General features: G+C 41.9%; 1 protein-coding gene across 1 annotated transcript in view; it reads right to left on the bottom strand.

Moving 5' to 3' along the window:
* Positions 1-14,352, bottom strand: part of MROH2B (maestro heat like repeat family member 2B) — an 85,726-nt gene extending 71,374 nt beyond the window's left edge. The window contains exon 1 of the mRNA XM_036020055.1: positions 14,292-14,352. Within this exon, the coding sequence (XP_035875948.1) occupies positions 14,292-14,352 (61 nt within the window). The remainder of the gene's footprint in view (positions 1-14,291) is intronic.
* Between the last annotated feature and the right edge of the window lie 244 nt (positions 14,353-14,596).

Raw genomic sequence — 14,596 nt, 5'->3', positions numbered from 1 at the left:
TGTTGGCTCTCTGGTTGTAATTGGGTTTTGGTTGTTGTTGGGTCATTCTTCGGTGGGTCCATCTCTACGGCTGGCAGACTGTTAGTCTCTCCACCCACCAGGTTTTGTACACTGTTGTGCTGCCAGAAGAAAACCACACAGCTCAAGAAACAAACCCACCACCCTCAAAAATAACCCCCATCCATGATCACACTATCTACAGCAAATGAGCCAGTATTAATAAAGGTGTAAAGAGATTAGGACTCTTATAAAAGAAAAAACAAATATGAGATGACTAACATAAAGAAAAATGATTTTGAGAGAGTAGAGGGAAGAACAATAATAAGAGTAGGGAATAGGGGCCAGGTGAAGAGGGAAAGAAAGTAAAATTTACATTGTAAGTTAAAAAGGGAGGGAAGAAGGCAGAATGGAGTAAGAGAAGGGAAGTGTATAGTATTAGGTTTACACAGAAATTAAAAAATATATATAGTTAGAAAGAAAAAATAAGTAAATTTTAAAAATAGAAACCAAATTAGAGAAAAAGATCCACCAAATCACTATCAACAACCAATGAGCAAAGATTAATATAGGTGGGATGGCAATACAGGGCAGAGGGGGGGAGGAAGAAAAGCTTAAGAGATGTCTAGAGGAAAAGGAAGTGATTTTGAGATGATAGAGGGAGAAGGAATACTAAGAGTGAGGAATGAAAACCAGGCTAAGACAGGGAAAAATTAAAATCTGAGATGGAAAAAAAGAAAAGTCAAGAAGAAGGCTAAATGGAGTAGGGGAGGAGAACAGTAAAATTTCAGATTTGAAATACCAAAATAGTGAAGATCTAGAAATAAAGTTGGAAAAAATTCAACAACAACCACCTTGCCCACAACCAATGAGCAAAGACTGGTAAAGGTGGACAGAGAATAAGGGTATTTTAAGAGTAGGAAAAAGAATGTGATTTGACTAATGACAGGAAAATTGGTTTTGAGAGGCTGGAGTGGGGAGAGATAGTAAGGGAAAGGAAACAAGTTGTAGCAAGAAAGAAAATAAAATTTAAATCAAAAATAAGAAGAGGAAAGAAAGAAGCTAAAATGGGGTAAGAGCAGGGAGGAGCAAAATATGAGATTTGAAATAAACTATAATATAAAATCTAGTGACATGATATGCACAAATATGAAGAACAAGAAATGAATGTTAAAAAGCTCTGCAGGAGAGAAACGAATGCAAATCCTGAAGAAGACAGGGTGGAATTTGTCTTGGTAACATCTAGTATTTACAACTTTTTTCTCTTTCTGGATCCACCCCTGGTGATGTCAGATGGTGTCCCAGGCTGGCCTCAGGCAGCCTGTTGGAGATTAAGGGGTCCACAATCCAGGGCTGTCTCCTTTAGCTGTTAGTCTAATCAAGCTGTAGTCAGCAGCCCAGCCTAAGCACCACAGGCTGGGGCAGAGTAATTCCTATGGGAAGGGCTATTGCTTTCCCTCAGGCTGATGCCACTTGGAGGGTAGTGCTCTGCTTGAGCAAGATGGCTCCTGCAGTATGGGAGACTATGCAGCCCAGAGACTTTGGTGGCTGCTCCCTCAGCTCTCTCCCCAAAGCCACTGTCTCCAGTCTCTCCTCAAGCATCTCTAGTCCGCTCTGTCCCCCCTCTGCCAGAGCCTAGGGTAAGTGGCTGCAAATGAAATTTTATGTATTGGCTCTTTAAGGGCCTCTGTGACTCCAGCTGTCTCTCCCTGGCAGATTGAAACTCTGCAGCTGGATGTTATCTGGGTTCTTTTCCAGCTCTGGTGCTGTAGGCTGGGGAGCCCAGCTTTGAATTTAGACCCCACACTTCTCAGGGGGACCCCCACAGCTGCTGAAATATTCCTCAAGTACTTTAGCTGCCACCCATGGGAACCCATCCCGCTCTCTTGCGTCTCGTCTGCACTCCATACCAGTCATGTTGTGCTGCGGTGTTTTCTTCTGTCTGTGGTTATAAGTCTTCTCTCCAGTTATTGTTCGGTTGGTTATTCTGGATGATTTCTCTACAGTGTACTTGTAATTCAAGATTGGTCCTGGGAGGAGGTTAGTGTAGCTTCCACTTACTCCTCCGCCATTCCCGCATCTCATATATGGCTTTATCACCAGTTTCAATAATTATCAAGTCATAGTTCACCTTCTTTCATCCGTATCCCCCCTTTGCCCGCTTTTATGGATTGTTTTAAAGCAATTTCCAGATTCAAAGAATCTACAGATTGCTTTGGGTAGTGTGGACATTTTAATGATGTTCATTCTCCTTATCCATGAACACAGTATGTGCTTCCACTTATTTGTATCTTCTGCAATTTCTTTCTTCAGTGTCATATAATTTTCTGAGTACAGGTCTTTTATATCCTTTTTTAGGTTTATTACTAGGTATTTTGCTCCTTTTGAAGCAATTGTGCATGGGATTGTTTTGTTAATTTCCTTTTTTGTTAGTTAACTTTTGGCATATGAAAATGAAACCAATTTCTGAATATTAATGTTTTATCCTGCTACTTTGCTCAATTCATTTATCAGTTCTAGTAGTTTCTTGGTGGACTCTTTGGGGCTGTCTATGTACAGAACCATGTTATCTGCAAATAAAGACAATTTTACTTCTCCTTTTCCAATTTGGATAGCTTTTAATTCTTCTTCTCTAATTGCTGTGGCTAGGACTTCCAGAAAGGCAAATATGATATGATTTCACTCATATGTGCAATCTAATGAACAAACTGAACTAACAAGCAAACCAGAGACAGACTCATAGATGGAGAACACATGACAGCTGGTGGAGAGGAGGTGTTGGGGGTGGAGGGATTGGACAAAAAGGAAAAAGGACTCATGGACATGGACAACAGTGTGGTGATTGCTGGGGGAGTGGAGTGTAAGGGGACTAAATGGTAATGGGAAAAAATACAATAGAGATTAAAATTTAAACAAAGAGTCTTTAAAGAAAACATAAGCACAATACCATTATTATACTTTTAACAATTAACAGCATTTTGTTAATATCATTAAATATTTAGTTTCATTTACTCAGAGTATCATTATATGCTTTTTAGAGTTCATTTGTTTGAATATGACCCAGTTATGATCCATCCACTGCAATTAGCTGATATGCCTCTTAAGTCTATTTCCATCTATAGATTTAAAAAATTTGACATCAGTGTAAAGAATGTTGTAAATTCTTCCCATTTCCTAACTAAATCGTCAATAAAGTCTGCATAATTTACTTGTGCTGTTTGGAATATATTTGTTTTTGGTGGAATAAAATAAATGCTAAATCACTTACTGGCTATAGATCAGCTGTAAATTAGAGGTTCCTGTGAAATCTTCCTCAGGCCCAATTAATTTGCTAGAGGGGTTCACAGAACTCAGAGAAACATTTTACTTACTAGATCACCAGCTTATTATAAAAGGATATAATTTAATAACAGGCAGATGGAAGAGATGCATAGTGCCAGGCATAGGGAAGGGCACGGAGTTTCCATGACTTGACTAGCCACTCTCCTCTCCCCATCCATGTGTTCCCCAGCCTGGACACTCTCCACACCTTTTTTTTTTTAATGGACATTTCATTACATAGGCATGAATAATGAATCATTGACCAATGGTGATTGAACTCAATCTCCATCCCTCTCTCCTTCTCTCAGGTGAAGGTCAGGGTTGGGACTGAAAGCCCTAACCCTTTAATTACAGGGGTGGGTCCCCTGGCAACCAGCCCCTATTCTCAGGAGTTTTCTAAAAGTCTCCGCATTAAATAACAAAAGACATACTTATCACTCTCAACACTTAAGGAAATTTTAAGGGTTTTGGGAGCTGTGAACTAGAAAGCCTGAATGAAGGTCAAATTTATACAACAAATACATTTGGTTATACGGATACCACAATATTGCATATGGTTTAAAGTTAATATGAACAAGATTTACTACTGTCTACTGTGATTTAACATGTTGGCTATATCAGAATAATTGTCTTCCCTATTTACAAAACATTGGTTTAGTAAAAGATAGCAATATTAAGGAAAGAGAGAAAAATAAGCTTAAAGTCAAAAATACTGAACAATTTCAGCTATAAACACTTGCCTTATAAAGACAAACATATCAATATAAGAAGGAGTACTTTAAAAAGCATGCATGTATGTATTGGTAGCTGTATGTATACCTTATTTGTATTTTAATTGGCAAGGTATGTCATTCACAAATGATAAGATTTAGACAGATTTATGGTTCCAAAGTTGGCACTTAAATATTTCCCTTGCCTGTCAAGAAGAAGTGTCGCTTCTAAGATTTATTAAATGTGGGCCATATGCACATCTAAATTTAGACAGTTTTATTTAAGTGATTGAATTAGCAATCCTCACAAGGGCCATTTTGCTGCCAGTGGAAATAGGATTCTTCCACAGTCACAATAAAAACACTTTGAGGGCTCATGCATAGGAGGATGTGAGCAATAGTGGAAAGATTTATTGAAGCAAAAACAAAGGACTGCCTCCAGGTGCCTGTTGCCTCACCCATGACGAGGTGGCTCTACTCCACCTTGGTGCAGAAGTCCAGGGCTTCTGACCTGCACCAGTGCCTGCCAGGCCCAGGGGGGCCAGGACCCAGAGATGAAGAAATTCTCTGTGTTTCATTTCTCCATCTGTATGTCCACTGTCAAAGACTGATGGCACCTGGGGCATGATTGACTGACATACCCAGGCCCAAAACTGCTACTGAGAAAGAACTTCAGGCCTTTGTTAAGCTTTTATTATATTGCCTTGGGTTTGGGAAGGACTATGCTTCTTTTTGGACTAGCCAATCTTCTTCCTAATCATTTGCTGGCTTATGCTGGACCCCCTTCCTATCCAGTCCCTTTCCTGGATCTTCTGGTGATCTGTGTTCTTATCCTATCTAATTCTTTACCCAGATTTTCCCATGCTAGACACCTGTTCTTTCTTGTCAACATTTAACTCCTTCTGCACATGCCTCATAGTAGAAGGACCTCCGCCTGAGCTATCTTGGTTTCCACTGTGCATGCACCCAGCACAAAAAGTTCCCCTTCTCTAGCCCTGGCTGGCGTAGCTCTGTGGATTGAGTGCGGGCTGGGAACCAAAGTGTCCCAGGTTCGATTCCCAGCAAGGGTACATTCCTGGGTTGTAGGCCATAGCTCCCAGCAACCGCACATTGATGTTTCTCTCTCTCTCTATCTCCCTCCCTTCCCTCTCTAAAAATAAATAAATAAAATATTTAAAAAAAAAAGTTCCCCTTCTCTTTTATTCCTCCCCCAAGTTACCTCGGGGCAGAGGCCAGTCGTACCCTGGGGAGATTGGAAAACCTGTCCCTCCAGCTTGCTTGGGATTAATGTCCATTTGGCAGAAGATGCAGCTCTGGGGCATCTCCCTGGGGCATCTGGACATCAGGCTTAATGTCTGATTCCATTTGCTCCCTTTCTCTGTTAATACCTAGCTGGCTGCCTACTGTAACAATTTTGCTTCCATTTGTGCTGACTGTGTTGATGTTAGATATAGTTTTCTCCATGGCAGGAGGATCACTGGGCTTGTTAGATTATTTCTGTAATGCCTGGGAAGTATCTCTTTTTCCTTTGGTAAGTGGTGAAGCAGTAGATGTGAGGAGGGGATATTAGATGGCTGTGCAGTCACCTATGCCCTACTGTAAAACTCCTATCATCCTCTCACTCACCTCCAGTTCTCAGCAGGTAGCACCTTGACCTCTGCAGGAAAATGTGTAGACAATCAGACTATTCCATTTTGACACAACTCAAATTATTAGAAAATCTAGTGCATGAGCCAGTTTCTTTGGTTTGGAAAGCCTATGATTGGCCACAGATTTGTCTTTTGAAGTAGGAAAACTCTATTCTTACTTCCATATGATAGTACTTTAAATATTTGGTAAGATTCCCAGAACTGTTCTGTACTTTGCGAATGTTTCTGTTCTCTAGGAAGTCTCTACATGATCTCTTAATAGTTCCCACAATAATGTGATTTCCATGTCTCTCTTATGACCTTTCTCATTTTCCTCTAAATACCTTGTTGTGCTCAAAAGCCTCCTCTGTGTTGCCAATAACTGATCACAGTATTCCATACTGATGTAAACATTGAATTTCTCTTCCTTCAGGCTAAGACTGAAGTTTTGTTGTGTTGTTTTAGCAGCTCTACCACACTGGGTTTCTATACTCTAATCAATTCACAGGTCTTTTTTGCTTGAAATGCTGGTATATTAGATCTTCCCTAACACACGTTTAAATAAAGGAATTTGTAAAGACAATTAAAAATGTATTATTCAGCTAAACTTAATCTTATTTGCTTAGGATTGTCCTTATAGTATATTTTGATTCTTCTGCCTTCTAATAATATACCTCACAGTTTTGAGAAAAAATTCAAAGTACATCTACTTCAAATGAGAGCAGGGCATTTCACTTGTTTATTTATTTCTCTGTTTCTGGTTTTCAGAACAGTAGTAGGCAAATAGTGGATGCTCAATAAATATTTCTTGAGTGATTTGAAACTAAACATTTAAAAATGGTTTAGAGGCTATAAACTCACCCATGGGAGTATTTAGAAATTGATAACGCTGTGCAGCCAGTATGGAGAGGATATCAGGGGACCAGAGAAAAGTTTATTAAAATGAAAGATAAATGTTTTTAGAATCACTAAAAAATTAAGCTTAGTAAAATAAGTAAGGACTCAGGAAGGTGAGCAGAGTGCTAGACCCCTGGGATTTCAGGTGGCAGACAAATATAGAACGAGTCATAGTTATGCATCACCTGGGGAGAGAGATCGTTGCCAGTGGGGAGGGAGGGGTGAGTGTGTGAAGACCAGGGACCATCCCAGAAGACAGCACAGCAGGAACTCTGTGGCCTCCCACCACACCGACGCAATGGGCAAAACTCAGCTACTAGAAACAATGGAGGAGAATTATAATTAATGAACACTAAGAATCACGTAAATTTTCAGATGGACCAATATAAAATGTGTGGGGAAGGGAATGGGGCCAGCGAGCTGAGGACTTCTACCCAGGTGCCCAAGATTTGCTCCTGATGATTCAGCCCCGGATCTAACTGGCTTTGAAGAAAGTCTGGAACAGTAGAAGTTTCAGCGTTATGGATTAAATGTTTGTGTCCTCCAAAAGTTTATTTGTTGAAATCCCAACCTCCAGAGTTCAGGCCAAGATGGAAGCATAGGTAGAAAACCTTCGCTACCTCGCACAACCAAAAGGAGGATAACAACCAATCTAAAATCAATAAACAACCAGAAGTGCCAGAAAATCAAGCTGCATGGAACTCCGAAAACTGAGGAATTAAAGAAACAGTCAACCAGACCAACCAGATCTATAAGGGGGCAGATGGAGATGGCTGGTGTAGAGGCAGTGGACCTTGCAGGTGGGGCTGGCTGTGATGTGGCCACGGCGCTGGGCTGTGTGGGAAGGGCTGACTTAAAGTGAGACTGAGACTCAGAGCTGACTGTGGACTATGGTGGTTGCCACGGTGGGGGAAACTCCCAGTCTCACACAAAAGTTCATTGGAAAGTGCGCTAGAGATGAGCAGTGGGCTGCATTGTTCCCTCTCTGGTCCCCCGCCCCCCCACGCGCAGCACCACAGTGCAGCAAGGAGGGTAGCCTTGCCCTGGTGGATACCTAAGGCCCCTCCCCTTACAACTTAACAGGTGCCCCTAACAAAGAAATAGGGCCCAAATGAAAGATCAGAGCAAAACCCCAGAAAAGGAGCTAAGCAATGAGGAGATAGCCAACATATCTGATGGAGAATTTAAAGCCCTGGTAATCAAAATGCTCACAGAATTGATCTTGGTTGATAAATGAAAGAACAAGTGAAAGATATTCAAAATGAAATAAGGCAAAATATTCAGGAAACTGCCAGTGACAGGAAGGGAACAAGGACTCAAAGCAATGATTTGGAACAAAAGGAAGAAGTAAACATCCAACTGGAACATAAGGAAGATACAAGAATTCAAAAAAAAAAATGAAGACAAGCTTAGGAACCTCTGGGACAACTTGAAATGTTCCAATATCTGAATTATAGGGGTGCCAGAAGGAAAAGAGGAAGAGCAAGAAATTGAAAACTTATTTGAACAAATAATAAAGGAAAACTTCCCCAATCTGGTGAAAGAAATAGACTGCCAGGGAGTCCAGGAAATTCAGAAAGTCCCAAAGAAGTTGGACCCAAAGAGGAACACACCAAGGCACATCATCATTAAGTTACCCAAGATTAAAAATAAAGAGAGAATCTTAAAAGCAGCAAGAGAAAAGGAAAGAGTTACCTACAAAGGAGGGTCCATTAGACTATCATCTGATTTCTCAAAAGAAGGGGCTTAAAAGAGCATACAAAGTCATGGAAGGCAAGGACCTACATCCAAGATGACTCCATCCAGCAAAGCTATCCTTTAGAATGGAAGGGCAGATAAAGTGCTTCCCAGATAAGGTCAAGTTAAAGGAGTTCATCATCACAAAGTCCTTATTATATGAAAAGTTAAAGGGACTTATCTATGAAACTGGAGAAGATCAAAAACTATGAACAGTAAAATGACAACAAACTCATAACTATCAACAAATGATCCTAAAGAAAAGAAAAACAATGAAAACAAAAACTAAGCAAACAACCAGAACAGGAACAGAACCAGAGAAATGGAGATTACATGGAGGGAGTTCAGTAGGGAGGGAGAGAGGAGGAATGGGGAGGAAAAGCACAGGGAAGAAGAAGCATAATTAGTAGGCATTAAATAGATGGGGAGAGGTCAAAAATGGTACAGGAAACAGAGGACTCAAAGAACTTATATGTACAACCCATGAACATGAACTAAGGAGGGGGGAGGCTGGAGGGTTGGTGGGTGCAGGGTGGAGGGGGGATAAAGGGAAGAAAACTGGGAAAGTTATAATAGCACAACCAATAAAATATACCTAAAAAACCTCTAACCTCCAATATGATGGTGTTGGGAGGTGGGGCATTTCAGAGGTAATTAGGTCATGAGGAGGGACCCCTCAGGAATGAGATTAGTGCCCTTATACAAGAGACCCCAGAGAGCTCTCTAGCCCTCTTCCTACCATGTGAGGATACAACATGAAGTCAGTGTATATTCCGTTCTCTCACGATGGGCTTAGGGAAGGGGCCTGGTCCAAGGCTGCCTATGGGGAGGATTTGGAGAGTCAGTTTTAAGGCGGACAAGGGCAAGGAAAATCAAATAGAAATTAAAATCTATAACTGGACCCTTGTTTATTCTGTTCCTGTTGACATCGATGAACCAGCTATTTGAAGATTCTTAGTAAATCTACAAACATTTCTTTCCGTATGTATTTATCATATTAATCCTTTCTTTCTTGACTACACAGTTGTGAGACTTTTGGCTAAGCACTCAGTTGAAATAAAAACATGCTTTTGATTGCTCTCCTAATATTTTTATCGAAATTGTACATTTCCTTATTCCTGTCCATATTCATTAAAGTAACTGTTTATGAGCCGAGTATTTTTCTTCTCCCTTTATGCCAGTTCTTCCTTCTGCGCCTGTGCTAACATTTTATACAGTAACATTTCACAGATGGTACAAGGGGAAGATGATAGTATTTACTGTGCACATGCTATAGTCCAGTTACTCTATCTTAGTGCTTTTCATGATATTATTATCTAATCTTCCAACAAAATGATAAGGTGTTGTTATTCTTATTTCATAAACGAGAAAAACAAGGCTCACAGAGGATGTGATGGAAGAGACTTAGAAAGAGAATTGGTTTTCACAGGCAAACTTGGTCCTTGTTGACTAGGCTCAGTTAAGTGGTCAAGTAGATGGAGTTTCTCTAGAGTACTGGCTTTCCTGTTTCCCTTCCATAATTTCTATTCTCTCAGCACATATGAAATTCAGCCAAACTTGAATGTTCTCTATTCAATCCAAGTTTCCTCATGTTGTATCTCATTCTGTCAGGTATAGCATCTGCTTGGCAAGACCAAAAGGAAGAGATCCGATACACTTCTCTTTGTGCCTGCCCCCAAGATTCAGGTGTTATGAATACTAGGTGTATTTTCAGAGGAATTTCTGGAGACCGAAGACCCCATCGAAAAGAACAATAGCAAGTGTGCAAATTTCGAGTATCAGGATACACTGGATTATACTGAGATTTAAGGGAGGAGTGAAGTCATGAAGACAGCAAGGTTTTTCAGTCTTTAAAACATGCCACATGCCATCTGTTCACAGGACCCTGACTGTCATCTTCAAAATGCGTGTGTAGACTTCACGTCCTCAAAGCCCCACGAAGCAAAGGGCGGCAGGTACTCTAACTACATGTTGCTGTTCAGGGGCCCGGGGCTCGGGGCTGCTGCCTTCAGGAGTATCTCCCCTTCCTGATTTCCTCACTGAAGCAGCAGATGCTCGATGTGTGTTGGAAAAACAGAATTACTGAGTGTTTAAAATTTTTCTTATTTTGCCTAACAGGATGAGAGTGCTTCTGGTTTTAAAGCCCGAGGTCAGAGTTGAGTGAATGCCATGGAGCAGGCAGTGGTGCAGAGAGGGGGCAACCGGCTCAGGAGGCAGGAGCTATTGAGTGGGATTCTGTAAGAGTGATGGCCATAAAACCACACTAATAAACTAAGAAATGTTAGCACACACAACAAAAATCCCTAACAATAAACACCATAGACCTCCAAACTATCCTGGGTACTACCTCATCCCGAGGCGCTGCTCTAGTTTGGACCTTACATTCCTGCCAGGAAAAACCTGCTCTTTGTAACCGAGACCCAGCATCTTGCACAGCCATGCTGATTTCCCAGCATCCTCCTCAATTTCTGCTGAGCACTGACTGTCGGGGTGCTTTTAATGAAGCTGATTATCATTGTGGCAGCTGAAGAACACTTACATGAGAGAAGCAGAGAGTATGGCTTGGGGCAAACACATCCCTGAGTGAATATTTAGCATTCATAGAGGGTATTCAGCTTTTTTTTTCAGGGGAGGGGGTGCAAAACTAGAATAAAAATAAATTGTTGTATCAACAGAGTGCTCCCAAAGACATAACTGTGGTCCCTGAAAGCTCATCAGCTACCTTTCTGGGTGGCATATTCTTAAGGAATCCCTTAGGTTTTAGCCTCAAAACAGAAGATACGCGAAGAGAGCTAGTTTGTGCTGGAGTGTGCGAGGAGAAGCTGTTTGCATTCCCTAACAGTTTGTTTATCTCTGTGCCTCCATCGCTTGCATGCTGCCCTGCACTGTCACCTTGCATCGCACTTGCATCCATTGTAATCATGCTTCTGCTTGTGTGATGACGTGGTTAATGATGTCTAGCTTCTCTCCACAAAGACAAAGACCATGTGTGCTTGGCTATCCACTTGTGTCCCCCATGCCTAGCAGAGTGCCTTGGCACGTTGTCCTTCGATACATAGATAACCGCTAACCATTAATGAACAAATACAGATCACCTGTCTGAGTATCCGTTATGAAATCCACCCCTTTCATTTCATAACGAAGTGTACCCAATATCAATCCTGTGGTCAGCAAGGAAAGGACTAGATCAAATCCTCTGGCCATTTGGGGGCAGTTGAAAATTATGGTCCCGTTTTTAATTTATTTCTTCAAACATCTTTCTTCCATGTTTACATAGTAGAAGGAAAGGGAAAAGTTGGTTTTTCTTAAAGAAGCATACAGAGAGACAGATTTTCTTATAAATTCACAGACATGGACCAAAGCAGAATCAATGCTTTAAAAACCATCAAAACATTCTCTTTAGCTGCATCTTACAGAGACTGTTAGTTGTCTCTTCCATACAAAATCTCTTCTATAGTCACTGACGCTTTAGCTGGGGAGCAATATGTCTAGAAAGACTAAATCTCCCAGAACTAAACTTCTCTGTGCATAACATCTTCAATGATCCGGATTTAAGATTGCATTTAACTAACTCCGAATGTCAACTTGTTGCTCAATAAAGTTGCTCCTTTGTGTCTCAGTAATCAACAGAGCGAAGTCAGTGCTCGGGGAATGTTTTTAAATTCCTTTTCAAGGGCACTACCTGCTTTTGTAGGGTTTATGTGGGGGAAATGGTGTATGGAAATGGGAAAGAGTCTATTTTAGTGATGACTCAGCATCCTGTATAAAATAATCTCCCTGTAACCTGGACCCTGTTTTTAACAAGAAGAGATCTGTCATAAAGTGGCAGATTATTTTCAAGTAAAAATTAATTTTTTTCTCAGTGATGGATGATGGAGATGTTGAAACGATGGGGGGATAGGTAATTCATTAGTTTATTTTGTTTTTATTTTGGGGAGGGGCAGGGAATTTAAATGGAAATAGAGTCACTACGAAGGCTGTTAAAAAAAAAACTCCCAGTAATTTTGTAAGCCACACTTGGTTACAGGAATGTTTTGTGCTTCCATTTTTTTCTTTAAATTTACATCCAAATGTTTTAGTGAGGTTTCAGGCACAGCAACGATGTGTAAAACACTACCCCAGAAGTCTCAGTAATGGGCAACAATAACCGTCTCTTTTCCTCCTACCCGTCTGCTGGAGTGGCTCTGTTTCGGGCTGCGCGGCGGGGCCGGGGTCCGTCCCGTGTTTCTCTCGTTTGGGGACCCGAGGCTACCCTGGCACGTTTTAGGCTCTGGATACACGTGGAATTTAACCATCGCTCAGTGAAGCGAGTCCCGTAGCCACGCCCATTCTCAAAGGGGCAGCGACTCAAGCCAGTGGGCGCGCAACTCAGAACAATACTGAAACCTCTGCCTTGATGACATCTCCGTGTGGGAATTTGCATCTAAAGTTGGGAGACTTTGCATACAAATCTGGAGTCTCACATCATAAAATCCTGATAGATGTGCCACCTCTGAGCCTCATATTCTCTTACAGCAAACATTAGGCGGACCCGCGCACAGCCCGGATGGGACAGGCCGGTCCAGCCAGCCAGAGGCGTCCCCACCCACCGTTGGCACCGCTCAGCCCTCTTCACTCCCCGTTCCCCATCTGGCTCCTGGAGGCAGTTCCATTTACAACCGATTTAGATTGCTCGGCAGATGGGTCAAAATCACAAAATTAGCTCAAAACCCAATTGGAAAGTGTTAAGAGGCTATTAGGAAGAAGTGCAAATACGTTGGCAGGGGAGATCTGTGGGATTATTTTTGGCTGGTGGCGGGTCGTTCGGGTGAAAGGAGAGAACAGTTTACGCCACTCTTTAACAAAGAGTGGAAACCGGAGCGGAGTCCCAGTGCGTGGGGAAAAGTTTGCCAGAAAGCCAAAAAGCCTTATCCTGAGAAGTGATCTGCAGACAGGAAAGGATGTGCAAAATGGAAGCCTGCCCTGAGGGTTAGGACAAGGGCGATCATAAGCAAAATGGGAAAAATGAATTTATAACGGATCTGTTTATTTTCACATCATCAATTTCCCTTTTCTGAGAGTTGAGTGAGTTCTCTTGGGGAAAAGAAACTGTATGAAACTCTAGGAATAAAAGATAAAGTTACTCTAACATCCCCCCCACCAGTTATTTTTAAGAGCAATTTTCATAGGTCGAAATTTTTACATACCCACTTCTTCAGAGTCGCAGCTTGCCACTGTCTCTTAAAAGTATGTCACCTTGTCCCTGGGAAGAGATTACCTTCTGTGAAGTTCAACCCTGGAGATCTTGAGACGTACTATTTTGCAGTTGCTTAACTGTATATGTATTGTGGCTGACATTTCAATAGTTCAAGAAGTCTTAGGAAACATTTCTAGAATTAATTGTTTGAAAGTTTTCACTTCACTGTGCAAAGCAGTGATAGTCAGTCTTTCGTAGGTATTGTAACCTGCAGAATTAAAAAGAAAACCACAACTCAGTTCTTGCACCGTATTGGGACAGGGTATGCAAGCTGGATTAGTCACCTATGGCCACAAAACTGTGCATAAAACATCACCCCAAAGCTCAGCGGTTTAAAACAACAGGATTTATTTTCGTGGACCTGCAGATTGACTGAGGGTGGCTGAATTAGGCTACATGTGACTGGATAGCTCTGCTGGTCTTGGCTACATTCATTCGCCCACGTGTTGGCAACTCGCTGGGTCCAGCTGATCCGGACTGTGTGGGTTTGTTTCATGTGATGCTCATCCTCACCCTGGACCAGCGAGTCATTCTCATGGTGCTGGCCAGGGCACGAGAGGGCAAACTCAATCATGCAAATGCTTTTAACCTGCTGTTGCCATTACATCTATTTATAGCCTATTGGCCAAAGCAAGACACATGGCTGAGACCAGACTCGGGATGTGGGGGTTACTCTGCTTCCAGTGGGAGGGCCCCATCCAGTAACACGGTCACGGGCACACACACAGGAAGCAGGGAGCAGCTGGGAGCGTTAATACCACCTACCTCGGAGAGCCAGACTGCGCTCACATTCAAAGCGCGCTGCAGGACGTAGGGCTGCCGACATCCATGCTTTGGGCATTTACACAGATTTGGGTTCATAGCTCGGCTCTGCCCTTTATTTGCTCAGTTTTGTCAGCTGTAAGGTGGGGATAGTAACAATACCTACTTCTTACGCTGCAGAAAATGCTTGGGACCTGGTGGGAACTTACTGAGTTTTTAGTCCCTCCCTCTGCAAACACACTTTGTTTCAAACAGGCCTTCATCTTGCTTCACGGGATAGCGATTTATTTATCAGACTCATAATCTTT

Source organism: Phyllostomus discolor, chromosome 3 (assembly GCF_004126475.2).
Source record: "Phyllostomus discolor isolate MPI-MPIP mPhyDis1 chromosome 3, mPhyDis1.pri.v3, whole genome shotgun sequence".
Classification (NCBI taxonomy): domain Eukaryota; kingdom Metazoa; phylum Chordata; class Mammalia; order Chiroptera; family Phyllostomidae; genus Phyllostomus; species Phyllostomus discolor.
This window is presented reverse-complemented; position numbering and strand designations above follow the sequence as displayed.